Source organism: Globicephala melas, chromosome 3 (assembly GCF_963455315.2).
Source record: "Globicephala melas chromosome 3, mGloMel1.2, whole genome shotgun sequence".
Classification (NCBI taxonomy): domain Eukaryota; kingdom Metazoa; phylum Chordata; class Mammalia; order Artiodactyla; family Delphinidae; genus Globicephala; species Globicephala melas.
Genome location: NC_083316.1, coordinates 159,160,415 through 159,187,874, shown reverse-complemented (window position 1 = coordinate 159,187,874; position 27,460 = coordinate 159,160,415). Strand labels below are relative to the sequence as shown.

At 52.0% G+C, this 27,460-nt stretch overlaps 1 protein-coding gene across 1 annotated transcript in view; it reads left to right on the top strand.

Annotated features, from left to right (window-relative positions):
• The window catches only part of UNC13A (unc-13 homolog A), a 67,540-nt gene that overhangs the window by 24,177 nt on the left and 15,903 nt on the right, over positions 1-27,460 (top strand). Inside the window, exons 10-35 of the mRNA XM_060296866.1 lie at positions 3,604-4,140; positions 4,661-4,763; positions 6,561-6,607; positions 9,074-9,152; positions 9,317-9,322; positions 9,807-9,878; positions 10,152-10,371; positions 10,954-11,181; positions 12,079-12,220; positions 12,512-12,681; positions 13,645-13,760; positions 15,074-15,237; positions 15,608-15,758; positions 16,069-16,137; positions 16,457-16,546; positions 16,773-16,907; positions 18,461-18,594; positions 19,696-19,781; positions 19,975-20,101; positions 20,760-20,856; positions 21,232-21,375; positions 22,262-22,345; positions 22,927-23,004; positions 23,260-23,348; positions 23,790-23,942; positions 24,936-25,059. Coding sequence (XP_060152849.1) covers positions 3,604-4,140; positions 4,661-4,763; positions 6,561-6,607; positions 9,074-9,152; positions 9,317-9,322; positions 9,807-9,878; positions 10,152-10,371; positions 10,954-11,181; positions 12,079-12,220; positions 12,512-12,681; positions 13,645-13,760; positions 15,074-15,237; positions 15,608-15,758; positions 16,069-16,137; positions 16,457-16,546; positions 16,773-16,907; positions 18,461-18,594; positions 19,696-19,781; positions 19,975-20,101; positions 20,760-20,856; positions 21,232-21,375; positions 22,262-22,345; positions 22,927-23,004; positions 23,260-23,348; positions 23,790-23,942; positions 24,936-25,059 — 3,445 coding nt within the window. The remainder of the gene's footprint in view (positions 1-3,603; positions 4,141-4,660; positions 4,764-6,560; positions 6,608-9,073; positions 9,153-9,316; positions 9,323-9,806; positions 9,879-10,151; positions 10,372-10,953; positions 11,182-12,078; positions 12,221-12,511; positions 12,682-13,644; positions 13,761-15,073; positions 15,238-15,607; positions 15,759-16,068; positions 16,138-16,456; positions 16,547-16,772; positions 16,908-18,460; positions 18,595-19,695; positions 19,782-19,974; positions 20,102-20,759; positions 20,857-21,231; positions 21,376-22,261; positions 22,346-22,926; positions 23,005-23,259; positions 23,349-23,789; positions 23,943-24,935; positions 25,060-27,460) is intronic.

The window sequence follows — 27,460 nt, the reverse complement described above, 5'->3', positions numbered from 1 at the left end:
GTTAAATTTAAAATAATTAAAATAAATAAAATAAAATTTCAGTCCCTCCATCTTACTGGACACTTGTGCTCAAGAATAATGCACGTGTGGCTGGTGGCTACTACGTTAGATGATGAGGACAGAAAACATTTCCATTTGCTGTGGAGAGTTTGGGTAAAACACAATTTGAAGAAAACCTTCATAAGCTCCCTACTCAGTCTTTACCATCATCCAATATAATATTTTTTGGCAGGTATTTGAACAACTTTTATTTTGAATTTTCCTATGTTTTGTATATACCAGAGAAAGTTTGGATAGTTTATAGATGGAATGTTTTAGCAGGAACTTTTTTTAAAAGATTGAGCATTTTGGATGCAACTAGAGATTATCATATTAAGTGAAATAAGTCAGAAAGAGAAAGACAAATATCATATGATATTACTTATATGTGGAATCTACAATATGACACCAATGAACTTATCTACGAAACAGAAACAGACTCGCGGACGTAGAAAACAGACTTGTCATTGCCAAGGGGGAGAGGGTTGGGGGAGGGATGGAGTGGGAGGTTGGGATTAGCAGCTGTAAACTATTATGTATAGACTGGGTAACAACAAGGTCCTACCCTGTAGCACAGAGAACTATATTCAATATCTTACGATAAACCGCAATGGAAAAGAATATTTTTAAAAAGAAGGTATAGGGGCTTTCCTGGTGGTCCAGTGAGTGGTTAAGACTCCACGCTTCCAATGCAGGGGTGCGCGGGTTTGATCCCTGGTCGGGGAACTAAGACCTCTCGTGCTGCGCGGTGCGGTGAAAAAATAAATCAATAAGAAAGAAGAATATGTATACAGTATAACTGAATCACTTTGCTGTACAGCAGAAATGAACACCACATTGTAAATCAACTATACTTCAAAAAAAGAAAAAAAATTGAGCATTTAGTCTAGCCTCTTTATTTTTTAGGTCCAAGGAAATGAAATGCCATACTCAAGGTAAAACATTTAGTGGCATAGGGGGGAGTAGAATTAGTCTTACCCTGGATTTATTCTAGCATTCTTCATTCAACTCCTTTGTGCTTGCGCTATCCTGAAAGCAAAGAACTAGATCCCTTTCCATTTGTATTTATGACTTCCTTATTCAAACTATCTTCAGAAGCACTCCTGTCTCCCTAACAGTTTCTCCTACTATTTTTGCGACTGCTACAATTTGTAAAGCGTCATTCATTTGCACATTCAAGGTGGCTCAGACTTAAGCAATTATTGGAACAAAGTTTCAATGCACTGGAAACAGTTGAAAGGAGAGTAAGACATCAAATATTAAGAAAATATTAACTCTTTTAGTAGATGGAAAAGTCTTCTCTCTCCGAGAAGAAAAGCAGAAGAGTGCCCATCTTACAGATAGAGAAACTGAGGCTTAAAAAGTGGGAGCGAGTTGCTTGAGTCTCAGAGCAGGATGTGCACAGAGCTGGTCCCAGATTGGCTCCCATCCTGTGTGCCTGGCCGTGTCTTGTCCTTCTCTGGCTTTGGGTGTGTCTGTCCTGGGGGCAGTCTATTTATTGTAAGCATTCCTGGGATGGAATGGGGGAGTGGTAAAGGAGGAGAACTCTCCACTCTCACCATGAACAAGTCATACGGTGGGGAGGGGATGCAGAGGCAGAGTTCCCCTGAGAGTGACTCAAGCCACCATCCCAGGCCACCCTGGCCTTGCTGCCGAGTGCTGGATGATACTGGGCCCCCAGAGGGACAGGCATTCCATCCCACAGGTCAGGATTTGACTGGGGGAGGGACACAGCTGGACACGCTGGCAGAGGGGAAGGGCAGGGAGGGTTTCCTGGAGAAATGTGCCTGGGAGCCAACGCTTGAAGGATAAATGAAGAGTCTTAGGAGAGGAATTCCAGGCAGAGAAGACAGCTCAGCTAAAGGCTGGAGAGGTGAACGGGGCCAGATCATGCAGGGAGGCCCTTGGTGGCTAACTCGAGGACATGGCATCCAGGGGAGGCATCTGGGGTCAGAGCTGTGTTGGACCCCAATGTCAGAGCTGTGGTGGGAGGAGTCTCGGGGTCCACTGGGTCCCATGCCTGACCACTGGGGCAGTTTACGTGGCGCCCAGGGTCACAGATGGACACATCCAGGCCTGTGTGGAGATCCCAGTCCTAGGCTGCCCCCCTCACTTGGGACCCCAGAATGTGCTGGGGTGGACTTCAGGGGTATTCACCAGCAGAGGGAGTCTGGAGTCCTTTCCAGGCAAATAATACCTGCTGATCCCCCATCCCAGCTGTCTACAAGGACAGGCACTAAAAAGCAATCAACCATATACATAACTTAGCAAACAAAGACTAAAGGACTGTAGGAATCAAACCCCTGTTTGATTCCTACAGCATCCCAGGGCCTGGCCAGGGAAGAGGGTCCCAGTCACTGAGAGTGGAGGAAGTAAGACAAGGAACGCTGTTTATTGAATGACTGAATGAGTGGTTAGAAGGGGGATGAGAGGTGGCCCATGTGTCATGCTGTCTGCCCTCACGCAGAGACAGATATCTTCCTGGTCATGTGGAGTGTGATCCAGGGTGCATATAAGGAGCATATAATGTGGGTGGGCGTGGGCTTGACCTGGCTGGAGGGTGGGGGAGACTCACTCAAAGAAGTGCTATTTCAGTGGGCACCAAAGGATTTTTCCAGATAAAGCAGGCAAGAAAGGATGTTCCTGGCAGAGAGCACAGCAAGTGCAAAGGCCCAGAGGTGGGCACAATTTAGGGTGTTGGAGGGACAGCGAGGATGGATGCTAATGTAGTTGGAGCAGGGGGAGAAAAGGGAGGATGGAAGGAGATGGGGATGGAGACGTTGGAGGATTTGGGCCACACAGGGGTGCAGAGCACGGCACAGAATTTTATTTCAAGGGAGGTGTGGTAGGGTTTGGAACAGGCGAGGTCCGTGTTTGGGTTTATGATTCCAATAAGCCCCTTTGTGGCTTCTGTGGAAAAAGGTACTGTCCGGGAGAGAAGTGGATGTTGGGTAGGGCAGCATCTAGTGGAGATGGCGGAGCCTGGACTAGGGTGGGGCCCAGGGTGCAAGGAAGTGGATGCACTGCACGTATGTTTACAAGGTGGAGCTGAAGGGACCCGCCGCAGGATCAGCTGTGAGTGGAGGCAGGGAGGCCCAGGTCCCTGATGAACGGAGGGGGCTTGGCAGTGGGAGGACCAGGTTGAGGCAGAGGGTAGGGGGTACATCAAGAGACAGGGGCTACTATGTTTGTTTCAGGAGCGCTAGGTCTCCAAGGGGGCTGTGGCAGGGACACTGATTCGGGGTCCCAAACATGTGGGTGAAGGTTTTGCAGCCTCCACAGCGCATGGATAGGAGTGGTGCACGGTAGGTCACGGATGATCACTAATGTCACTGATCTGGTTTTATTGCCTGACTCCCAAGATGGTAAATGCCCCAAGAACAGGTGTTTTTGTCTTTTGTTCACGGCTGTGTTTCCCTGGCAACCAGAGGAGCTCCACCAATGCTGGGAATCCAGGGAATGACCAATCCAGGGAATGACTGGGTGATGGAACCTGTATGACCGGGGCTGGGATGGGCAGTGGGTCTGTGCCCCAGCCCCTGAGCCCTTGGCCCGTTCCTGTAGCCCCACAGGCAGCAGCCGTTACGCCTCCTCAGGGGAGCTGAGTCAGGGCAGTTCGCAGCTGAGCGAGGACTTTGACCCGGATGAACAGAGCCTACGGGGCTCTGAGCTGGAAGACGAGCGGGACCGGGACTCCTACCACTCCTGCCACAGCTCGGTCAGCTACCACAAGGATTCGCCACGCTGGGACCAGGATGAAGATGAGCTGGATGAGGAGCTGGACGAAGAGCTGGATGAAGACCTGGAGGACTTCTTGGAGGAGGAGGAGCTGCCTGAGGACGAGGAAGAGCTAGAGGACGAGGAGGAGGTGCCGGATGACATCCAAGGCTACACTGAGCGCGAGGAGGTGGCCGTGGCCGAGCCCAAGGACTTCAAGCGTGTCAGCCTTCCACCTGCCACCCCCAAGAAGGAGGACAAGGCCCCAGCCGTGCCCACCGAGGTCCCCGACATAGCCAAGGTGGCCCCTGAGCCAGCCGCCCCTGAGGAGGCACCTGCAGCTGAGCAGGAGCCTCAGCCTGAGCCCCCCAGGGCTGAGGAGAGGTAACGGGAAGGCGTTGAGGGCCTGTCACAAGGTCACAGGGTCAGTGGTACCATGATGGGGTCAGTGTAGACCTGGGGAATGGGGGGAGAGGTTGTCACAGGGTCCTGCGTTTACTGAAGGGATCAGGATGCGTCTAGGAGGTCAGAAGTGGCTCAGTGGGGTCAGAGGGGGTCAAGCAGGGTCATGAAGGAGTCTTAGAGGTTGTGAGGGGCTGGAGGGTTTGCCAGGGTTGGAGAGGTCACAAAAGCATCAGAAGAGTCCTCGGATAGGGTTACAAAGTTGCAGAGGGGCCAGGAAGGTGGCAAAGGGACCCAGGAGACCTGAAGGTGTCAGAGACGTGATGGGCATGTGGGAAGGGGGCGGGGGAGGATCACTGAGGCTGGTCAGAGGGGTCACAGGTGGGTCATTGTGTCTTCGAAGTGCCAGGGAGGCCATGGAGGGCCCAGCATCGCTCGGAGGGTGGAGGGTGGAGGGAGTGCTGGCCCCGGAGCCTCATAAAACCCGTTGCCTCACTTTCAGGCCACGAGAAGATGAGGAAGGCCAACAGGGTCAGGACTCCATGTCTAGGGCCAAGGCCAACTGGCTGCGAGCCTTCAACAAAGTGCGGCTGCAGCTGCAGGAGGTGAGTGAAAGCAGCAGCGGGCTCACCCCGAGCCTGGCCGCGCCCAGTGCCCCACCCACCCTCATTTCCCCACTCCTTCCATGGCCCAACCCACTCTGGTCCTTTCCCTGGCCCTGCCCACACTAGCCCATGCCACTCATGAGCCACCTGGCCACGCCCACTTTGCCACCCCACCCACCACCATGCCTCCATACATCCTGGTTCTTCTATGGCTCCGCCCACTCCAACCTGTTCCCATCCGTGCCCAGCCTGGCCCTTCCTTAGCCCCACCCACTCTTTCACTGGCCCCAGCCCCGCCATTCCTGACCAATCTGACCCCTGCCCAATCTGACTCCTCCCTGGCCCTACCCATGCTTGCCTACTCTCCCCTGCAACCAGCTGGCCCCACCAAGGTCTAGTCCAGCCTCCCCCAGGGCAGCCTGGGATTTCTAAGTGGGGAAGAAGGAGAGGCGAACTGGAACCTAGAGCTGAAATTAAGCTGAGGTCATGGCTATGGCCAAGTTCAGTGGCCAGGTTCATGGATAGGGATAGAGGTTAGTGATAGGGTTATAGGTCAGGGTTAGGGCAGCAGTCAAAGATCAGAGTTCAGGCTTAGACTTGGTGATAGAGGAAGAAGTCAGTGCTTGGGCTCACAATGGGTGTCAGAGTTGGGGTTTGGGAGAGGTCTGAGATCTGGTCAGTATTGCAGAAGAAATTCGGTGAAAAATAGAATTAATGTCAGAGTCAGGATGACTGTACAGATGGGCAGCAGGAATGAGGCCGTTCATTCAATCCTTCATTCACTCAACCTGCTCTGGGCTAGACACCAAGCAGTGTTATTATCCCGGGTGACCTTCCAAACTGGGGTGAGGCTGGCAGGAGGAGATCCTAAACAGACTTCCAAAGTCTTAGACCATCAATTATCAGAGCCACAAAAGTTTCAAATCAAATTTCTTATCAGCTGTACAGTAGAATTTTCTTTTACTATACAGTCTCATGGTTCTAGATTCAAACAGTAGAAGAAAATATACTGTGAAAAATCTATTGAATAACTTTCACTAAGTCAACAAATTAAATGAAAAAGACAGCAACTACCCTTGTAATGGAACTAGCGATATGACAAGAAAAATAAACATGAGTAGGATCTCTGGGTTTCATAGAGGGGGCATAAAACTAATCCCAGGCAATCAGGAAGACTCACTGGAGGAGGTGACACTTAAAGTGAAGTGATATCCAAAATACTTAAACAATATTTCAGAAGAAGGTGTCAGACCCTTCTCCCTGTCCCCCCCCCACCATGCCACCCTTTAGTTGCATGGTAGGGGGTGTTGACTCTGGGTCCACACTGAGACCTGAATGATAGATGGAGGCTGGTCGGGTGCAGAAGGTGGCAGAGCATATATACAGGTGGCACCACTCGGGCAAAGGTCCTGGGGCATGAGATCAGATAATCAGGTGAGGCAGGGGGAGTTTAGTGAGTGATAGGATCTCATGAGTATTGAGCCAGCCCCTTAGAATCGCAGGACTATAGAGCACGAGCTCTTGTTCGAGATGATGCTAACGCATCCCCAATTTTGACAGACAAGGAGACTAAAGTTCACTGAGGTTGGCGTCAGAGAGTATCTCCTTTCTTCTCATTTTACAGATGGACAAACTGAGGCCCAGAAAAAGCCAGTGGGCTCCCTAAGGACACACAGTGAGGACTAGGACCCAGGCCTCCTGTCTCCCAACCCAAAGGGGAGACAGTTGTGGGTGTGGTACATGTGCTGCCCTGGGAAGGGGCAGCCACACTGACCTTATCCATCTTCTGTCCTGCAGGCCCGGGGAGAAGGAGAGATGTCCAAATCCCTGTGGTTCAAAGGCGGGTGAGTATCAGATCTTGGGGGTGAGGGAGAGGAACTTTTGAACCCAGAGCCTGAGGCTGGTTTGCACCATAACCTCAGCCCAGCCAGGGCAGGGAGAGGTTCCATTTAGACAGGGAACAGATTGCACGTGAGTGAAATAATGTAGCCACTGTAATAAGGCACTCATGACCAGAAGGAGCCAAAGATAGTAACACGTTGAATCCTCACCACAAACCCACGGGAGGCCCACTACCCCTATTTTCCAGATGGAGAAACAGTCCAGAGAGGCCTTGCTCAAGCCACTCATATAATTCAAGAACATTTCCCCCTAGAAATAAATGTAAGGTAAAGAAGAAACCCATTTCCTGCACGATACATCTGCAACCCTGGAGTGAATTTTTTGCTTTGATTCTGCTTTTATATTTCTCAGATTATTGCTACAGTTGCTGGCTGTTTCATAACGATAGTTGTTGGTCTTACGTGGAGCATTTGTCATATCTAATTTCTTAAGTTATTGCTTTTCCAGGGTGTTTTTTCAGCACTTGTGTAGTGAGGTGAGAGGATGCAAAAGATATTTGTAAATTACACTAAGGTTTTAAATAACAGCTGGAGAGTGACTGCCTTCCCTTGTACATCCTTTTCAAACAGAGGCAGGGACACGGGAGCTGTGACTCCCAGACGGGCAAGTGTCCCGTGTGGGGAGCCCTGGAAGTGGGGTCTGAGATGGGGGCTCCTGTGTGCATGATTTATACAGGAAGCCTGTGAGGGCTTCCCTGGTGGTGCAGTGGTTAAGAATCCGCCTGCCAATGCAGGGGACACGGGTTCAAGCCCTGATCCAGGAAGATCCCACAGGCCGTGGAGCAACTAAGCCCATGCGCCACAACTACTGAAACCCACGTGCCTAGAGCCCATGCTCCACAACAAGAGAAGCCACCACAATGAGAAGCCCGCGGACCACAACAAAGAGTAGTCCCCGTTCGTCGCAACTAGAGAAAGCCCACGCACAGCAACGAAGACCCAATGCAGCCAAAAATAAATAAATAAACTTATAGGGCTTCCCTGGTGGTGCAGTGGTTGAGAACCTGCCTGCTAATGCAGGGGACACAGGTTTGAGCCCTGGTCTGGGAGGACCCCACATGCCTCAGAGCAACTTGGCCCATGAGCCACAACTACTGAGCCTGCGCGTCTGGAGCCTGTGCTCCGCAACAAGAGAGGCCGCGATAGTGAGAGGCCCGCGCACCGCAATGAAGTGTGGCCCCCGCTTGCCACAACTAGAGAAAGCCCTCGCACAGAAACGAAGACCCAACACAAAAATAAATAAATTAGTTAATAAACTCCTACCCCCAACATCATAAATAAATAAATAAACGTATAAAAAAGAAAAGAAAAGCCTGTGAGGCAGGCGGGACCAGGTAGGAGAAACAGCCAAGCAGAGACGTAGTTCAGGAGTCACCAAGCCTGTAGTTCAGGAGTCACCAAGCCTCTGCCTGATCTCGCAGGGAGCGCTGGAGCATGAATAACACCCCAGGGCTTATCCAGAGTCACTGGCTGCCAGGCATCACTCTCATTGGCCAATGAGAACTTTCTGGAGAGGAGCCACACCTGAACCCTCTCTGGGAACACCTGCACCTCTCAGTAAAGTAGATTTGGACAGACCACCGCAGCATCTGCCACAGCCCTCCTTCTGATTAGCCAGCTCCAGCAGAGCTGCCAAGAGGCAACAGCACACATACAATTTCCAGTTCCCTCTTTCTCATGGGCTTTGAAGTCACTTCTTCCAGGATAGACTTTAAATATACGCAAATATTTCCAATTTTGAGCATAAAGAAAGATTTCGTGGATATTTTATCATGTTATTTAGATTTGCCTTCATTCAAATGTTCACTAAACGTGGGCAACTGTATCATCTCCCCATTTCTCAGATGAGGAAGTTGAGGCCCAGTGTCTTCATTTCTTAGGGCTGCCATAACAAACTATCACAAACGGAGGGCTTAAAACAACAAAAATGTATCTTCTCTCAGTTCTTGGAGGCCAGAATTCCAAAACCAAGTGTTGGCAGGGCCACACTCCCTCTGACTTCTGTAGGAGAGAATCCTTCCTTGCCTTTCTAGCGTCTGGTAGTTGCTGGCAACCCTTGGTATTCCTTGGATTGTAAACGAGTCATTCCAATCTCTGCCTCTACTATCATACCACTGTCTTCTCCCTGTGTGTCTCTCTTCTTATAAAGACACCACTCATATTGGATTAGGAGCCCATCCTACTCTAGTATGAGCCTGTCTTAACTAATCACATCTGCAATGACTCTATTTCCAAATAAGGCCACATTCTGAGGTACTAGGGGTTAGGACCTCCATGTATCTTTTCGGGGGACACAAGTCAACTCTTAATACCTGGGGAGATCAGGGGTCCTGCCCAGGCCTCAGGAGATGTCTGCTGGAGGAAGGGGAACTTCCCTGGGCCCTTGACGTCCCTGGGTGTGTCTTGCAGCCCTGGCGGTGGTCTCATCATCATCGACAGCATGCCAGACATCCGCAAGAGGAAGCCTATCCCACTCGTGAGCGACCTGGTGAGCGCCTGTGCCCTCCCCTGCCCAGGCAGAGCAGCCCTGCCACAAGCAGTGCTCAACCTGTACAAACTGCCCATGGCAGGACTGGGGCTGGGGACTGGCAAGGCATTCTCTGGGACTAATGTGATCTAACTTCTACCCTGCGTGCTGCGCGGACACTTCAGGCCATGGTGAGTGATGGCGACCCAGGCCCTTCAATCTCCTCCCAAGACCCCTGACCCCGACTGGGATCTTCCAAGTGGTCCCCATCCCATGGGTTCTGGGGAGGGGACCTTGCCATGTCCAACAGTTCACGGGTCGGGAAGAGAGCAGGTGACTCCCCACCTTGGTTCATGGCCTGGCTGGTGGTTTTGCTCTGTGGCTGTTGACCATGGCCAAGTGCAGTTCCCCAGTCTGGTCAATGGTGGTGGGGAATGGGTGAGTCAGAGGTGTGGGGCTGCTCCCTTTCCAGAGTCTCTTCTAACCTGGAGCCTCTGTCATCTCCCAATTCTTTTCTGGTTCTGCTCCCGCTGCTGTGACCCGTTTCCTATTTGTGGCTGTGGCTTGAATCCGTGGCTGGCGGCCCCAAACCATGGCTGGGGATTCTGCTCGCGGTGACAACCCCCCGGGTGCCAATCGACCCCTCTGACTCCCTTGGTGACTTCCCTATTCCAGTCTCTGGTGCAGTCCAGAAAAGCAGGCATCACCTCGGCCTTGGCATCCAGCACTTTGAACAACGAAGAGCTGGTGCGTGGGGCACCTCCCCCTCCCCATCTTGGAGGGTGGGCGGGGCTGGGGGGCTCCTGGAGGAAAGGAAGCGGGTGGGGCAGAGACAGGCACTCCTCGCTTTCCAGAATTCCGACAACGCAGCCGCCAGCGAGCACAGTCTGTGCACAGGAACCCGTGGATTCCGACAGTGTGGGGCGGGGGACGGGGCGGGGGGGTGGGATGAGGGCGGGGCAAGCCAGTGCCCCCAGGTTAAGGCTCAACGCCCATGTCGCATGCCCTCCCTCCCCGCAGAAAAACCACGTTTACAAGAAGACCTTGCAAGCCTTAATCTACCCCATCTCGTGCACGACGCCGCACAACTTCGAGGTGTGGACGGCCACCACACCCACCTATTGCTACGAGTGTGAGGGGCTATTGTGGGGCATCGCGCGGCAGGGTATGCGCTGTACCGAGTGCGGTGTCAAGTGCCACGAGAAGTGCCAGGACCTGCTCAACGCAGACTGTCTGCAGCGTGAGTGCCGTGCTCCCGCTGGAGCGGAGACGGAGGGGCAGGACTGTTACTGGTTAGGGGGAGGGGCTCTGACGAGGAGGAGGGGGCGGGACAGGGGGCGGGGCCTTGGGACGGGATGGGAGCGACAGGAGGGGAAAGGAGAAGTGAGAGTGGTCCTAGAGGGGTGGGGCGGGACTCAGGGAGGAGCTAAACTGTTCAAGGGGCGGGCTTAATGGGAGGCAGCGGTTTCGACGGAGAAAAATAGGGTTAGGGTTAGGGTTAGTTCAGAGGCGAGAGGGGGCTCAAGCTGGGGAGAGGAGTCCGAGGAGGGGAGGGGCTTGGAGAGGGGAGGGTGTCGGAGGGGAAGGGGACTCACGCGGACTGGAGGGGCTAAGACAGGGGTGGGAACTTTAGGGGGAAAGGCCTGGTTGGGGGAGGATTCAGAGAGCAGGTAGGAGCTCTGGCAGCTCTAGCTTTGGGGGGAATGATTCACCTGAACCCCGTGTCCGTGACAGCAGATGAGGAAGCCCTGGAGTGGGAATCGGGGTTCTCGCTCCTGGCAGGGAGTGCTCTGTGTACAGTGACGGCTGTCTCTGTGCGCAGGGGCGGCGGAGAAGAGCTCCAAGCACGGGGCGGAGGACCGGACGCAGAACATCATCATGGTGCTCAAGGACCGCATGAAGATCCGGGAGCGCAACAAGCCCGAGATCTTCGAGCTCATCCAGGAGATCTTCGCGGTGACCAAGACCGCGCACACGCAGCAGATGAAGGCCGTCAAGCAGAGCGTGCTGGATGGAACGTCCAAGTGGTCGGCCAAGATCAGCATCACCGGTGAGGCCGCGGGGGGGAGGGGGAGGGACGGCCACGGGGGTCCCTTCTTCTCGGCCCCCTGTGCTCCCTCCTACGCCCCTTCCTTCCCTTTGCTGCACGTATTTGAGCGTCCCCCTGACTTTCTCATGTCGGTGTATATACGTTTGTGCCCACAGCCTGGGCATATATGCCTCCAAACGTGTTGCATGAAACTATCTGGGTGCATCTCGCTTGGTAGCCCCCAGAGCCAGACTTCAAGAACAGGAGTTGAGGGCACACAGTTTATCTGGGAAGTGGACCCAGGAAGCCCCCAGGGGTATTGGGAAGTGAGACCAGGAGGGAATAAGCCACCGAGCAGGCGAAGCAGTGGACACCTAGGACCACTGGGGGACATTATTGACCTCCCAGGGCTGAGAGGTCCTTCCCAGGGGTGGGGGCCTTGTGATGTTTATCCATTCCTCATCGTCATTGGGATTTCCCTGAAAACAGACTCCAAGATGAGGATTTCAGGTCAGATGGGTATCCAGGAGGTGGTCCCAGGGAGTGCCAGTGGGAGGTGGAGACATGAGTTTGAGAGCCGGGACGTAAAGAGCCCTGCGGAGGATGCCAATGAGTAGGTCATACTGGGGGCAACTGGGGGCTCAATCCTGCTGGGGACCTTAGGGGGACATTGTAGAGCACATACCTGAGTGTCCCACCCCAGGGGTGATCTTCATATTCTTCATTGGGTGAGGGTTCCCTGGATGTTAACTCTAGCAAGCCGAGCATGCCCAGTGGGTGTGTCCGTGGGCTCCTGTGGCCAGAACAAAGCCCTCAGTCCTTGTCACAGGCGTTCCCTGTGGAGCCTGTGACAGTGTCTGTCCTCGGCATGCCTTGCTCCTTGAGCCCACATTTATATTTGTTTTGTGTGTCTTCCAGTGGTCTGTGCCCAGGGCTTGCAGGCAAAGGACAAGACAGGATCCAGTGACCCCTACGTCACCGTCCAGGTCGGGAAGACCAAGAAACGGACAAAAACCATCTATGGAAACCTGAACCCCGTGTGGGAGGAGAACTTCCACTTGTAAGTGTCTGGCTGGGCCCCCAGCCCCCTATATGGAGCTCCCTGTTGGAGCAGCTGAAGGGTGAGCTTCAAGACACCTGCCCTGGGACTTCCCTGGTGGTCCAGTGGTTAAGACTCCGTGCTCCCAATGCAGGGGGCCCGGGTTCCACCCCTGGTCAGGGAACTAGATCCCGCACGTGACACTAAAGATCCCGCACGCAGCAAAGAAGATCCTGCGTGCCGCAACCCGGCACAGACGAAAAAAAAAAAAAAAAAAAGCTCCCTGTCCCAACCTCCTCTTCCCCCCTGCAGTGAATGTCACAACTCCTCGGACCGAATCAAGGTGCGTGTCTGGGATGAGGACGATGACATCAAATCTCGCGTGAAGCAGCGGTTCAAGAGGGAATCCGATGACTTCCTGGGGCAGACGATCATCGAGGTGCGGACACTCAGTGGCGAGATGGACGTGTGGTACAACCTGGGTGAGCAAGGGTGGGGTTCTGCAGGGGAGAGGGGAGGGGGTCCCGGGGAGCCAACCAAAGTGGGGAACCCAGCTGGAGGGGAGAGACAGTGTCAGCAGGAGTTAATCTAGGAGCCCAGTCTAACAGAGGAGGCAGAGTCTTGAGCCCAGTCTGATGGGGACAGGAAGCAGCAGGCTGAGATGGCGAGCAGAACCCAGGACTCTTATTTCGGTGTGGGAGAGTGAGGGAGGGACAGACTCTCCGTATCTCATTCTGACGGGGAAGGCAGGAAGCAAGGCCTGAGGATCCTAGTGTAAGGAGAGGGGCACAGACCCAGGAATCTAACCTAAGAAAGGAGATTGAACTTTGAGAAGCCAGTCTAAGGGAAGAGGTAGAGTTTGGGATCCCTAATCTGAGAGGGGGACCTACAGACTCAAGAGCCCTGTCTAAGAATGATGAGTAGAATTTGTGAGCCCAGTCTGAGGGCAGAGGAAGAACCCAGTCTGAGAGGGGTGAGCAGAGTCTAGGAACTTCTTGGTTTGGTTAGAGGACATCTAGATATCCTATTCTGATGGGGGAAGCAGGAAGCAAGACCTGGGGATCCTAGTCTGAGGAAAGAGGCACAGACCCAGGAATCCTGTCTAAGAAGATGGGTAGACTCCGGGGACCTTGATCTGATGGGGGAGGCAGAGTCTGGGAGCACAGCCTGGGGAAGAAGCAAGACTCCTAGTCTAAAGAGGGAGATGCAGACCAAGGAAATTAATCTGAGTGAGGAACGAAGATCTGGGATCCTAGTGAGGTGGGAGAGACAGGGCCTAAGAATTCTAGCCGAATGGGGGAGACACAAGTCTAGGAAGCCAATCTGAGGAGGAACACCTAGGTCTTAATTCAGGGAGTCTGACCGGGCTGCAGTTACGCGTATGTTAAAATAGTCCAGGGCTATATTGGGAAGTTCTGACACTGCCATCCCTTTCCGCCCTGCAGACAAGCGGACTGACAAATCTGCTGTGTCGGGTGCCATCCGGCTACACATCAGTGTGGAGATCAAAGGCGAGGAGAAGGTGGCCCCCTACCACGTCCAGTATACCTGTTTGCATGAGGTGAGGCCCACGGCTCCACCCTGCATTTGAAGTTCACCTTCGTCTGCCACGTTACCTCCACTCACCCTTCCTGCCTGCCCTACCTCCTCCTTCCTCTTTCTGACCACGCCATTCACATTCCCCTGGGCCTCTGAGACTGTCCCCTATGCCATTTCTCTGTGCTCAGAAAACTCCTCCCCGTCAATCAGGGTCCAGCTTCAGGGCCCCCTCCTCTAGAAGCCCTCCGTGACCTCCAGGCAGACTCTCACGACAGAGATCCAGGTCTTCCAACTGTCCCAGCCCTGAACACTCAGGGTTAGGTTTTTGTGTGCCTGGGTTTGTCTCTTCCAGCTGCCTAGGGGTTCCTGGAGAGAACTCAGTATGTTGAATGAATAAGTGATTGGACGAATGAGTATTGAGTGAATAAAAGAATGGGTGGAAAGATGAAAGGATGGGTGGATGGATGTGTGCTTGATCTATTGGAAGTATAGATGAGTTGGATGCGTGAATTGGGGGTCGTTGGGTAGATGGATGGGTGAATAGATGGATGGACAGATAGATGAAGGATGGAAGGATGGATGGATGGATAAATTGATGGGTGGATAGATAGGTGATGGATGGATGGTTGAATGGGTTGATAAGTTAGATGGACAGATTAAGCTGCGGGTAGTAGATGGGATAGATGGGCATGTGGTTGAATTACTAGACAGAAGGATGAGTGGATAGGTGAATTTGGGGGTAGTTGGTATGGTGGGTAGTAGGTTGGTGGATAGATGGATGGATGGAAGAAAGGGTGGGTGGATGGATGTATGGTTGAACCATCCACAGATGTATGGATGGGAGAATTTTGGAGTAGTTGGATAGGTGGATGGATGAGTAGGTGCATGGACAGATGGACGATGGATGGGTGGATTGATGGTTCATTGGGTAGAAGGATGAATTATTGGATGGACAGGTGAAGTTGCGGGTAAATGTATGGGATGGATGTATGTGTGGTTGAATTACTGAAAGAATGGATAAAGTGAACAGGTGGATTTTTGGGTAGTTGGATTGATGGGTAAGGGAGTAGATGGTTAGAGGGATGGGTGGGTAGATGGGTGGATGGACAGATGGACGGATGGATGGGTGTGTAGTTGAACTATTGGGAGGATGGATGAGGGATAGATGAAATTTGGGGTACTTGGATGGATGGATGGGTGGTGGACGGCTGAAAGGGTAGATGAATGAATTAATGAATAAACAGATAGATGGATGATGTAAGCCCTATACTTGGGATCTCTGACCCCCGGTGTCCCTTTGCACTCTCTATGACACCTTCTCCCTTGTGGTGGCAGAACCTGTTCCACTTCGTGACAGACGTACAGAACAACGGGGTCGTGAAGATCCCAGATGCCAAGGGTGACGACGCCTGGAAGGTTTACTACGATGAGACAGCCCAGGAGATTGTGGACGAGTTTGCCATGCGCTATGGCGTCGAGTCCATCTACCAAGCCATGACGTAAGGCTGCAGGCTGTGGTGGACATGAGGATGAGGTGCAGGAAACTGGGGGGAGGGGTGGTTACCAAGTGGACACTGGCAGATCTGGGGTGGAAGGGATTCTTGGGAGGAGGAGCCAGGGAGGAAGTGAGTGTGGTGGGGCTTATGTAATTTCCCTGGAGGTTAGACGAGTGCCATTGCTGGGGGCCAGAGTGACAAGGATGAGAGCTGGAGATAAGAGGCAGAGATAGGGCAATTCAGAGAGGAGACAAACTCAGAGGACAGAATCAAGAAGAGGAAAAGGGGACAGTTTGGGGGGTTGTGAGGGCTGTCTTAGAGGCATTCTGGGGTCTGGACACCAGACCCAGTGCTTCCCATTCCCTCCTACCAGCCACTTTGCCTGCCTCTCCTCCAAGTACATGTGTCCTGGGGTGCCTGCCGTCATGAGCACCCTGCTTGCCAACATCAACGCCTATTACGCGCACACCACCGCCTCCACCAACGTGTCTGCCTCTGACCGCTTCGCAGCCTCCAACTTTGGGGTCAGTCCCAGGGGCAGGGGCCTGGAGATGAGGGAGAGCTTGACCCTGTGCTGGTCACACCTCGTGTGATTTCCAGATCCCCAATCTGGACCTGACTTGCTGTGTGACACTGCACCCGTCACTTCCCCTCTCTGAGCCTCATTTTACCCCTCTGTTGAATGGATGTTATGAGGGGTCAGTTCAACAACGGATGGGGTACACTTAACGTATAGCAACCACTTAGCCAATGTGGCGGCCATCTTTAGCTGCTACACTTGATCCCCAAGTCCCTGCTTTCATCCAACCTTCTCCTCCTCCTCTGCCTCCTCAGAAAGAACGCTTTGTGAAGCTCCTGGACCAGCTGCATAACTCCTTGCGGATTGACCTCTCCATGTATCGGGTGAGAAGAGCATGCGTGATGATTTGCTCACCCCATGCATGTGTGTGCCTGGAGGGGACAGCTGCCAGCAGGCATGCACATGGGAGGACCCATCTTAACATGTAGAATGTGTTCCTCTGACACATTACACATATGTGGGCAGCACCTGCCCAAAAAGATTGGTACATCCAAGCAGACACCCCTAGTTACTTCAAGGTGTTCTCAGTGACCCCTAACACACCTCCTGAAACTTGGAGGCTCTTGTGTCTCCCCTGAAACGCTGTCTCCCATCATCCCCTGACCTTCTTCCATAACCCCACCTCTCTTCTCCCTTCCATAGAATAACTTCCCAGCCAGCAGCCCGGAGAGACTCCAGGACCTCAAATCCACAGTGGATCTTCTCACCAGCATCACCTTCTTTCGGATGAAGGTTGGAAAGGGGACCCAGTTCCATTAGCTCTCCAAGGAGTATACTCCAGGACTGTTAGCTCCTAAATGAGTAACATTTCTCCTGGAAAGCAGTGCCCTTTCTCAGTGACCCTCTGCTTTCACATTGCTACAACATTTCCTTAAAACCAGCTCCACTTGTAGTCACTTCCTGGGTACCTCCTGTCCCAACTGTGTACACCCATGTCCATCTCACTTCCTCCTGCCAGGTGCAAGAACTGCAGAGCCCACCCCGAGCCAGCCAGGTGGTGAAGGACTGTGTGAAAGCCTGCCTCAACTCCACTTATGAATACATCTTCAACAATTGTCATGAACTCTACAGTCGAGAGTACCAGACTGACCCGGTGAGGACCCCAGATGAGGCAGAAGGGACTAGGGGACTCCAACGAGACCCTGGTCCAAGTCCCAGATCTGCCCCTTCCCAAGTGATTTAACCATTCTGGGCCTCAGTATCTCCCCCTGTAAAATGGGGTCATAAACCCACATCTCAGGATTAAGGAGGAGATTCAATGAGATACAAGCTTCAGTTAAGTGCTTAGCACCTGGTACACAGTAGGAGCTCAATAAATTTGGTTTTACTTAAACTTAGTTGAGTCCGGCATTATACAATGTGCCTAGAATAGAGTCCCAGTTCAATAAATATTGAGTTGAATTGAATTTCTTCAGTTCAGTCTTGAACTCAATTTATTTGAGATCTTTCAACACGTTGTTTACACATATAATGTCCCAGGATTGTCAGTAAGGTTTCCAGGAGCTTATACTCTGTTAGGAGGGAAAAATGTATAAATTGGGAATTTACAACCTGGGGTGATTAGCACTGGGATGGAGGAATTGCAAGAGGCTGTGGGAGCTGAACCCCTTCCTCAGCTCGGGCTTCAGATAGGAGATAACACATAAGCTGAACTCAGTTCAATTTTATTTCATTCTGTTCAGTTACATTCAGTTGAGTTGAAATCAAATCGCTCTTAACTGAACTGGGTTGAGATGAAGTAGGTTAAACTGGGCTGGGTTTAGTTCAACTATGATCAGTTTAGATCTATTTATTTCTGTTTGCTTGACTTAAGTTAAAATTGCTCTAGGCTAATTAGTGCGCATCACTGAGTTGGACTGAGTTGACTTTGAGTAAAAATGTATTCATCTCCATTCAGTTTACTTGAATTGAAATTGTTCTTGACTGGGTTGAGTTGGCTTGAGTTAGGATGAGCTAGGTTGTTGGATTAGGTACCATTGAGTTCAACTGAGCTTGGTTGAGTTGGACTTATTTCAGTTGAGTTTAACTATTTTCATTTCCATTGATTAACTAAAGCTGGATTGAGGTGGCCTGAGTATGTTAGGTTGAGATAAGTAGGTGGAGTTGGATTGGGTTGACTTGGGTTGAGTTGAATTAGATTACGTTGGGTTGGGTTGAGTTCAAGGTGATTTATTTCCGTTATTTTGATTTAGATTGATCTTGATCTTGAACAAGTTGATTAGGTTCAATCCAACTGGGTTCATTTGAGTTTAATTCAATCCAGTTAAGTTTAATTCCACTAATTCAGTGTAATTGGCCCAGTTCCACTGAATTAACCCTGAAAACTGCCATCTGTTAAGCTAAGTGGTCCCGATTTGCATTCATTTCAGTTCTGTTTGGTTTAGCGGGCTTGAGTCTGTTCAACTAAATTCAGTTCCATTCAGTTTTATGAGTTGAGCCTAATTAAGCTTCGTTGAGCTGTGTGGACATGAGCTCTGTTGGGGCCAGTTTATGTGAGTTTAGTTCCTTTTCACGCAGACCTCACACCTGAAACTTACATATGTCAATGGGGCCCTTCCTCACTAACCTCCTGGCCCTCGGTAATGAAATGTCTGAGCTCCCCACCCCTGGATCCTTTGTGGCCAACGTCCCCACTGTTCTTTCCAGGCCAAGAAGGGGGAAGTTCCCCCAGAGGAGCAGGGCCCCAGCATCAAGAACCTCGACTTCTGGTCCAAGTTGATCACTCTCATAGTGTCCATCATTGAGGAAGACAAGAATTCCTACACTCCCTGCCTCAACCAGTGAGTTCTGTGTCTGTGCCGTTAATTATCTGGAGGTCGTCGTGAATGTGTCACAGTTTTGTGTCTTGTGTGTAAAGGCGATCGTATCTAATTACATATGAAACGTTGTGTATGTGGGGGCAGTTGTGGGTGTGGTTGTGCATGGATGAAATATGGCATAATTGGCAAACAAACAAAACTGTGTGCATGTACACAGCCACTGGTCTAATCAGACAGGTATTCTGTATGTGTTGATTTGTGTAACTGCGCACATATGTATGTAATTTTATATGTGTCTGTAGGTTCGTAAATAACAATAGATCGTGTTGTTCAAGTATTTACTGTGTTAGATACTCTACTAAATGTTTTGCATGTACATCACGCTATCTCTTACATGTGTGCATATAATTTTGTGTATAGTTGTGGTTTATGGATTTAATCGTTATGTGTGTACAATTGTGGAATGTACTTTAATGTGCAATGTGTGTATTGTGTGAGTGTGTGCACAGTTTTGGTTTGTGGCTTCACATGTCTGTAGAATTTTCGCCTGTGTTAGCCGAATGAGCTATTGTGTTTTACTGCTCCCTGAGGTGAGCGCTAGAAAGGCTCCTGTCTCTGGGGTGCCAGCATCTCTTGGTTACTTAGATATCGAGTTAAGATGAGGGATTTTGGATGGATGGACCAAATGATGGATGGATGAATGGAGATGGATGGATGAATAGATGGATGGATGGATGGACAGGTGGATGAATGGATGGATGGATGAATAAATGGATGGATGGATGGATAGATCGGTGGAAGGATGGGTGGGTGGATAAAGGAATGAATGCAGGGATGGATGGAGAGTTGGACAGACGGGTGAATAGACAGATGGGTGGGTGAATGGATAGGTAGATAGATGACTGGATGGGTTAATGAGTGAATGGAGGGATGGGTAGGTGGAGGCTCAGAGAGAAGCAGGGCCCCAGTGCAGAGTCACTCAGCAAGTCAGTAGCTATGAATGAACTTGAATCCAGATCCCTTGTCTGTCCCACACTACCCTCTGGGGCTGGGAAGGCCAAAGCATCCTGTACCATCTGGCTTCTTTCTGCCAAGGTTTCATACTTTCATGACCTTCACCAGGTTTCCCCAGGAATTGAACGTGGGTAAAATCAGCGCTGAAGTGATGTGGAATCTGTTTGCCCAGGATATGAAGTATGCAATGGAGGGTGAGTCCTCCCACCCCTGTATCTCCCAGCCTGGCTACAGCAGGTAGCTGTGCCTCAGTGTCCCCTCTAAGGCTGTGAGTGCCCTGGACCCTCATACCTGAGGTCAGACATCAGTGATGGCCAGAGTGGGCACTACCAAGACAGAGAGTGGCAGACCCTCCCGGCTAAGCTGCCCCCTTGCTTCCCTTACCAGAGCACGATAAGCATCGCCTATGCAAGAGTGCTGATTACATGAACCTCCACTTCAAGGTCAAATGGCTCTACAATGAGTATGTGACAGAGCTTCCTGCCTTTAAGGACCGAGTACCTGAGTATCCTGCGTAAGTCCTGTGCCCTGAACCCAAGCCAGAACTGTAGCGCTGACAGCTAGACTGAGGTCCAGGGTGGGAGGGTTGACCTCCTCAGAGTTCCCTGGGCATCAGGGGCACAGGTGGGGTACAAACCCAGTGTTCTCCATTCTCAGCCATTGGATTATGGACAGTTAATGATCACATGTATCAGGAACCGTGCTGAGCAGTCCCACTTGTCTTTTCTCATTTAATCCTTTCACCAATTCTACGAGATGGGAGTGTTGTCATTCCCACTTTGTAGATCAGGAAACAGAGGATAAAATGCCGAAGGATTTGCCCAAGGTGATGTCTAATTCGTGACGGAGCCGGGATTCGAACTCGGGATGTCTGACTCTTGGGCTTCGTTGGAGAGTGGGATGACGATCACCATTGACCAAGGACCTACTGTGTGCTGTATCAGGACCTCAGAGAATAAACCCACTTGCCCAGGGGCAGTTTATCAACAAGGATTTCCACATGTCTGGGCCTTGCTCTGACAATAGTCACATCCTTCATTTCAAGGATGAAACAGCCAAGGCCTCGTGCAGGAGGGGAGCTGGGGAGCGGCCACCCAGGCCATAGCGTGATTTTGAGCAGAGGGTTTGGGGGACAGGAGACAGCAGGGCCACATCCCTTCTCTCCATTCCAGGTGGTTTGAGCCCTTCGTCATCCAGTGGCTGGACGAGAATGAGGAAGTGTCCCGGGATTTCTTGCACGGAGCCCTGGAGCGAGACAAGAAGGACGGGGTAAGAAAACTGATCCACCACCAAGGTCCCAGTCTGCTCACAGCGGCCTCACTACTTCTGGGGTCCATTGGGATCCAATCCGGGGGCAAAAAATACCCTTGGGATGAGGCCAGTCTCTGAAAGGTGCCAGCCATGTTTGTCTTGTTCACAGTGTTGACGGTCTTTTGTTCATCCAACAAACGAATGACGGTTTATCAAGCCCGACCCCTGCTGTGTACACCTCTAAGTCTTGGCTCTAAGGTCACCTTGCACACTGTCCATCCCATTATCATCCCAGGGCATTCTGGATCTCTCTGTGGAGAGCAAGAGGGTTGGGCTCTGGGAACTGTCTGGCTCTGACCTCTCTCCTCCCTCCTGTCCTCCCTCCCAATGCAGTTCCAACAGACTTCAGAGCATGCCCTGTTCTCTTGCTCCGTGGTGGATGTCTTCTCCCAGCTCAATCAGAGCTTTGAGATCATCAAGAAACTTGAGTGTCCTGACCCCCAGATCGTGGGTCACTACATGAGGCGCTTTGCCAAGGTTCGGGATTGTGGATGGGGTCCAGGTGGGGGATGGAATAGGGTCAAAGTTGGGGTTAGAGTTGAGGTTAGGATTGAGGTCAGAGTCAGGGTTGATACTGAGGTTGGGACTGAGGTCAAGATTGGGGTTGGTGCTATCACTGGTATTAAGGTAGGGGTTGAGGTCAGTGTTGGAGTTGGTCATGCCATAGTGATTGGAATTGTGGTTGAAGTTTGAGGTTGGGATTTGAGGTTGAGGTTTGGGTTGAGGATAGGGCTGGTGATATCATTGGGATTGGAGTTGAAGTTGGGATCAGGGTTTGGGCTGAGGTTGAGTTTGAGGTTGGGATTGAGGTCAGGGTTGTGTTTAAAGCTGGAGTTGAATTTGGAGCTGGGGTCAGGCTTAGAGATGGGGTTGAGGTTGGGGTTAGTTTTAGGGTTACTATTAGGACTGAGATTCAATTGGGCATTGAGGTTGGAGTGAATGTTAGGATTTATGGAGAATGTGGGTGGGTGTTGGGGCGAGTTTGAAGGTTGGGACCATTGGCCTGGGATTGAGGTTCAGATGGGTTGACTTTAACCTGGGGTGAAGTTGAGGATTGCAGATAGGAATTGGGATTCCATTTGGGACTGAGTTATGCTTGTGTTTGGGGCTGGGTTAATGTGATTGTTGGTTGCTCTTGAACCCAGCTTAAAAAAGAGCTGGGTCTATGTAAAATAATCATCTTCATCTGGTGGTGTCTCCCGTTGGCCATGATGGTCATCCTGAGTGGAGAATTCACCCAGCCCCAGTGGTCCATCTTAGGTGCTAGTAGGAGTTTGGGTTCATCCCTGATCTCACTAGTGGCTCTTGATGGGCCCATCCAAGCCCAGCCCCTTGTCTCACCCACCCTCTCTGTCCCCCCCAGACCATCAGTAATGTGCTCCTCCAGTATGCGGACATCATCTCCAAGGACTTCGCCTCCTACTGCTCCAAGGAGAAGGAGAAAGTGGTGACCTGCGGGGATCCCTGTCCTGTTTCCTCCTAACCCCATTCCATACCCCCAGAGGTCCATCCTTCCCTGGGCTCTGATACCTGTGTCTGCATGTGTGTCCAACTGTGTGTGTCTTTGTGTCAGACTATGTGAGTCTGGGGGTATCTGGAGGCGAGGGGATGTGCCTTCATGTCATTGTCTGGTTGTTGTGAATGAAGCCTTCAGGGTGTATGCTTCGGGGTGTAAGCTCAAAACTTTGAGCTTACAAAGTTTTGAGCCCATGTAGAAGAATACTGGTATGTGACAAGAACTCCCCTTCCTGCTACTCCCAGAGGTCCAGCCCCTCTCCTGGACCCACCAGGTTCAGCCCACCCAGGGGGAGTCCTCCTTCCCCCTGTTGGTTCCCAGAGACACCCCCACCCAACACTCCCAGAAGTCTGATCCCAAATGCTGTCTTCCATTCTCAGGTGACCCTATGGGACCCCAGCTTCCTCCAGACCCAGACCCTGTAACCATCTGAGGTCCCTGGCCACGTGGGGGAGGGGAGGCTCTGGGGAGAGGTCCTGAGCACTGACTCCCTGTTCTGTCCCCACCCCTAGCCCTGCATCCTCATGAACAACACTCAGCAGCTGCGAGTTCAGCTAGAGAAGATGTTCGAAGCCATGGGAGGAAAGGAGGTGAGGCAGGGCCCCCGTGGGGTCATCATCATCCCCGTGGCCCTGCAGGCCCCAGAGCTTGTACCTGATGAATTCCACTTCAGCTACTCCGTCAAACCCAAACAAGCGGCTTAACTGTCTGGGCCTCAGTTTCCTCTCCAGCCCCTTGGGATCCCTTTCCCTGGATTGGATCCCTTTCCCTGGGTTGGATGGGAAAATGCCCCATCCGTGTGGATGCGCTATAAACCTGACCTGATGTCCCTTCTCCCTCCTCAGCTGGATGCTGAGGCCAGTGACATCTTGAAGGAGCTACAGGTGAAACTCAACAACGTCTTAGATGAGCTCAGCCGGGTGTTTGCTACCAGGTGGGGGCATCTCCAGGGCTGGGAGCAGAAGGGAGGGGACAGCTCTCAGACCTCTGAGCCTGCGGCATCTGGAGACTCAGCAGATGTAGTGGCGAAGATCTCAGGCTAGGAGTTAGATGAAGTTGAATTCAATGCGGGCTTCACTGCTTACTAGCTGTGTGGCCTTGGGTGAGTTGCTTAACCTCTCTGAATCTTAGTTTACCCATCTGTAAAGTGGAGATGATGATAACAATAGTGCCTGAGTAGGACCGTGTGATGAAATAAACAACACAGGTAAATATCTTAGTCTGATGTCCATTTCTGCTATTAAATCCCGCCCTGGCTGTTATATGCCGTGGCTCCCCGACGCTGGTGATAAAAGGTCCACGGATCAGCCTCATCCTGCCTTTCTTCCAGAGGCCAGGAGAGTCTGATCTGAGCTCCTCCTCTCTGTGTTCCCAGCTTCCAGCCACACATTGAAGATTGTGTCAAGCAAATGGGTGACATCCTTAGCCAGGTGAAAGGCACAGGCAATGTGCCAGCCAGTGCCTGCAGCAGTGTGGCCCAGGATGCCGACAACGTACTGCAACCCATCATGGACCTGCTGGACAGCAAGTGAGCCAGGCTAGGTGGACTGAGTCCACCAGGGAGGGCTCCGGGGTCGGGCCTCAGAAACGGGGGCTGGCATGGAAAGGACACTCAGGGCATGTTTGCTGGGTGGTGGTTGAATGGTTTGGACGGGTGGGTGAGTGGAGGCATGAAGGGGTGGAAAAATGGGTGGGTTAATGATTGGAAGGATTGGTGGGTAAGTATTTGTATGGGTGAATGGATGGTAAATGACATGAGGGATGGGTGGGCAGATGGATGTGTAGATTAAAAGATAAATGCTTAGAAACCTAGATGGAGGGTATATGGGTAAAAGAATGGTTGGATAGATGAATGGATGGATGGAGAGTTGGGTAAATATTTGGATGGATGAATAACTATTTGGAGGATGGGTGGATGGATGTCTGGGTGTGAGGATGGAAGAAAGGAAAGAAGGAAGGTAGGGAAAAGTGATGGAGGAAGAATTAAAGAAGGTTTCCGGAAGGATGGTTTGGTGGATGGGTGGGTCAGTTGTCGGAAGGATCATGGTGGATTGCCCTCTCTCAATCCCACACAGTCAATCATGAACTCTTTGTTGCTTTCCCTCTCATTCCCTTCCTCTCCCTTCTGAGCGTGGCCTCAGCCCCCTCATAGTCCCTGGTCTCCAAGCTTCCTATTCCAGATCATCTCCCACTATGTTCTTTCAAACAGGAGAGTCTGGCTGTGTCTCTTCTCTCTTAAACACTCTCCCCACTGCCCTCATGCTAAGGCCCAGGCCTCCTTCCTAGACTTTGAGGCCCCTTCCGAGTCTAGCCCCTGCTCACCTGTCCAACCACCTTTCACTCTTCTCCCCATGCGTCATGCATCATAGCCCCATCAGACCACCCAGGGGTCCCTGTACAGGCTGTGCGCCCTCTTGCCTGCCCATGGAATGCCTTCCCACTTTGCCCATGTATTGAGGGGAAGGGGCTTCTCAGGTTAGGTCCATCTGGGCGCTCTCTCAGGCCTGTCCCTTGCCCCCAGCCTGACTCTCTTTGCCAAAATCTGTGAGAAGACGGTGCTGAAGCGGGTGCTGAAGGAGTTATGGAAGCTGGTCATGAACACCATGGAGAAGACCATCGTCCTGCCACCCCTCACTGACCAGACGGTGAGGCCCACAGGGGGCCAGAGGGGACACCTGGGCTTCCTCCTCTTTGGGAGCCCGGAGAGCTTGGCATCAAAGGCATTGGGGGCTTAGAGGTCATCCAGGCACAAGGGCCATCTGAGGGTATAGAAGCCACTGGAGGTCAGTGGGGCCATTCAAAATTCAGAGAGGTCACACATGGGTCAAAAGTCATCAAAGAGGTCATTTAAAGGGCAAGTAAAGAGATGTCTAGGGGACACAGGGGTCACATGTGGGTCACGAGATTATTCAAAGGTCAGAGATCACCCAGAAAACAGAGAGGTCAGCTTGGGGATCAAGGCCATCCGTGGGTTACAGAGGTTATAGGGGCCAGTGGGTTCATCAGGGGGCTTTGGAGGTCAGTCAAGAGACAAGGAGAGGAGATACCCAGATTTCAAAGATCAGAGACCAATAGAACAGAGAGCTCCAGGAGGTCAACCAGAGGTTATAGAGAGCACCCAAGTTCGTAGAGGTCAAGCAGAGGTCAGTGGTCATCCAGAGACCAGGACCGTGCCTCTGGGACTCTTCTGGGAACAGCCCAGAGATGGTGATCTGCAGGGTTGGCGGGTGGGCGGGGGTGGGGGGGGTGGGGGATGGGGGGGTGGGGGGGTGGGGGATGGGGGTGGGATGGGGGTGGGGGATGGGGGTGGGGGATGGGGGTGGGGTGGGGGTGGGGGGTGGGGTGGGAGGTGGGGGTGGGGGAGGGCGACATCTTCAGAGGGGTGTGGCTGGGCGTGGGTTCCAGCGGGGAGGTGTCAGTGGCCTGAGGACATTGATAGCATGCGGTTGATGGCACAACACATAATGGGAGGACATTCCTGGGTGGATGAGGAAGGCTTGGGGGAGGGGCGGCGGAGGGGGCCCGCCTAGAGGCAATGATGGTGGAGGAGGCTCCGGACCTCCCACTGCCTGCCTGTCTCCTCTGGGCTGCTGGGCTGGGCTGGGGCACTGGGTCCGGGGTCCGTCCCTCGGTGCCTTCTCCGCCCCTTCCCTGGCCTCCCTGGAGACTCATGGTGACTTATTCCCCCCTCCCCCACCGCCCTACCCCCATCACGGCTGACAGATGATCGTAAGTAGAGGCCCTTCTGTCCGTCTGTCTGTCCATCCGCTCTGTGTCTGGACTCGGCCCACCGCGTGGCTGCACCCCCCCCACCCAACGCCCCCTCCTCACCCACTGGCCCCCCATCCACTGTCCCACCTCCCGCCTAGATGTGCCTGTGTCTGTCTGGGGCGGAGCATGGGGAGGGGCAGGGCCGGGAGGGAGGGAGGCCACGCCCACCCCCAATTATAAGTACGAAGGAGGGGCCTCCCTCCTCCCAAAACCTCGGCCCAGCACCTTCACATCTGCCCACATCTTTTAGTTAGAATTCGCCCTTACTCCCATGCTCAGACACCACCAGGATATCTGGGTCCCCGAAACTAGAAGGAAGTTCAAAGTCAACGGAGCTCCTCTGACCTCTCTTTTCAGCTCTGAACTGTTAGTAGCCACCGAAAATACAGGTCCTCACCACCCCGGTCTGTATAGCTGATCAGTCCAGACCCCACCACCAGCCCTGCTCACCCGACTTCCACCACACATACTAACACACAAGAATCCCAGACACACACCCAGGCACCCAGGTGGGGGACGATGTTGTGACTCCTTGGCGTCAGGCAGACTTGGCATCAAATCTCAGCCCAGCCATTCTCTCTGTGACCTTGGGAAGTCACTTCACCTCCCAACCTCCATTTCCTTGTCTGGAAAAAGAGGTTAATTGTAGCAGCTCTCTGAGTGTTGTGAGAACCAAATAGGATGATGCGTTAAAGTGCTCGACTCAGTGACAGACTGAGGCAGTGCTCACTACATTAGAGCTAATGTTATTGGTGGTGGTGGTAGTATGCAGACACACAGGAGGGCAGAGATCAGTTAAAACCACTTTAGAGTCCTCTTTTGTAGGCAAGACAAGGCTGTTACAAGATTTCACCTTGTCAAAAGTTCGCTAGTGCTCATCTCACTTCTTGGGGCTGCAGTGTGGGTCTTTGGCTGTAACTACATGGTGGCAGCGTACCCAACTACAGACAATGCATTTGTGGGTAAAGAGCTAAGGGAATTCACATTTATTGAGGATTTCCTGTATTCCAGACCTCATAGCTGTTGTTTCAGCTCACCTTCATGACAACCCTTTGAGTAGGATGGATGTTATTATTCCCATTTTACAGATGAGGAAAGCTGAGGCTCAGAGAGTCACTTGCTCAAAGCCACATAGTAAATGTATGCCCGAATCAGGATTCAAATTCAGGTCTGTCTGAATATGGAGACTATTTGCTTTCCTGTTGACTCAAGAACCAAGAGCCTCAAATATACAGTAAATGTAAATGGATTATATTTTGGCAGCAACTTCTCTCT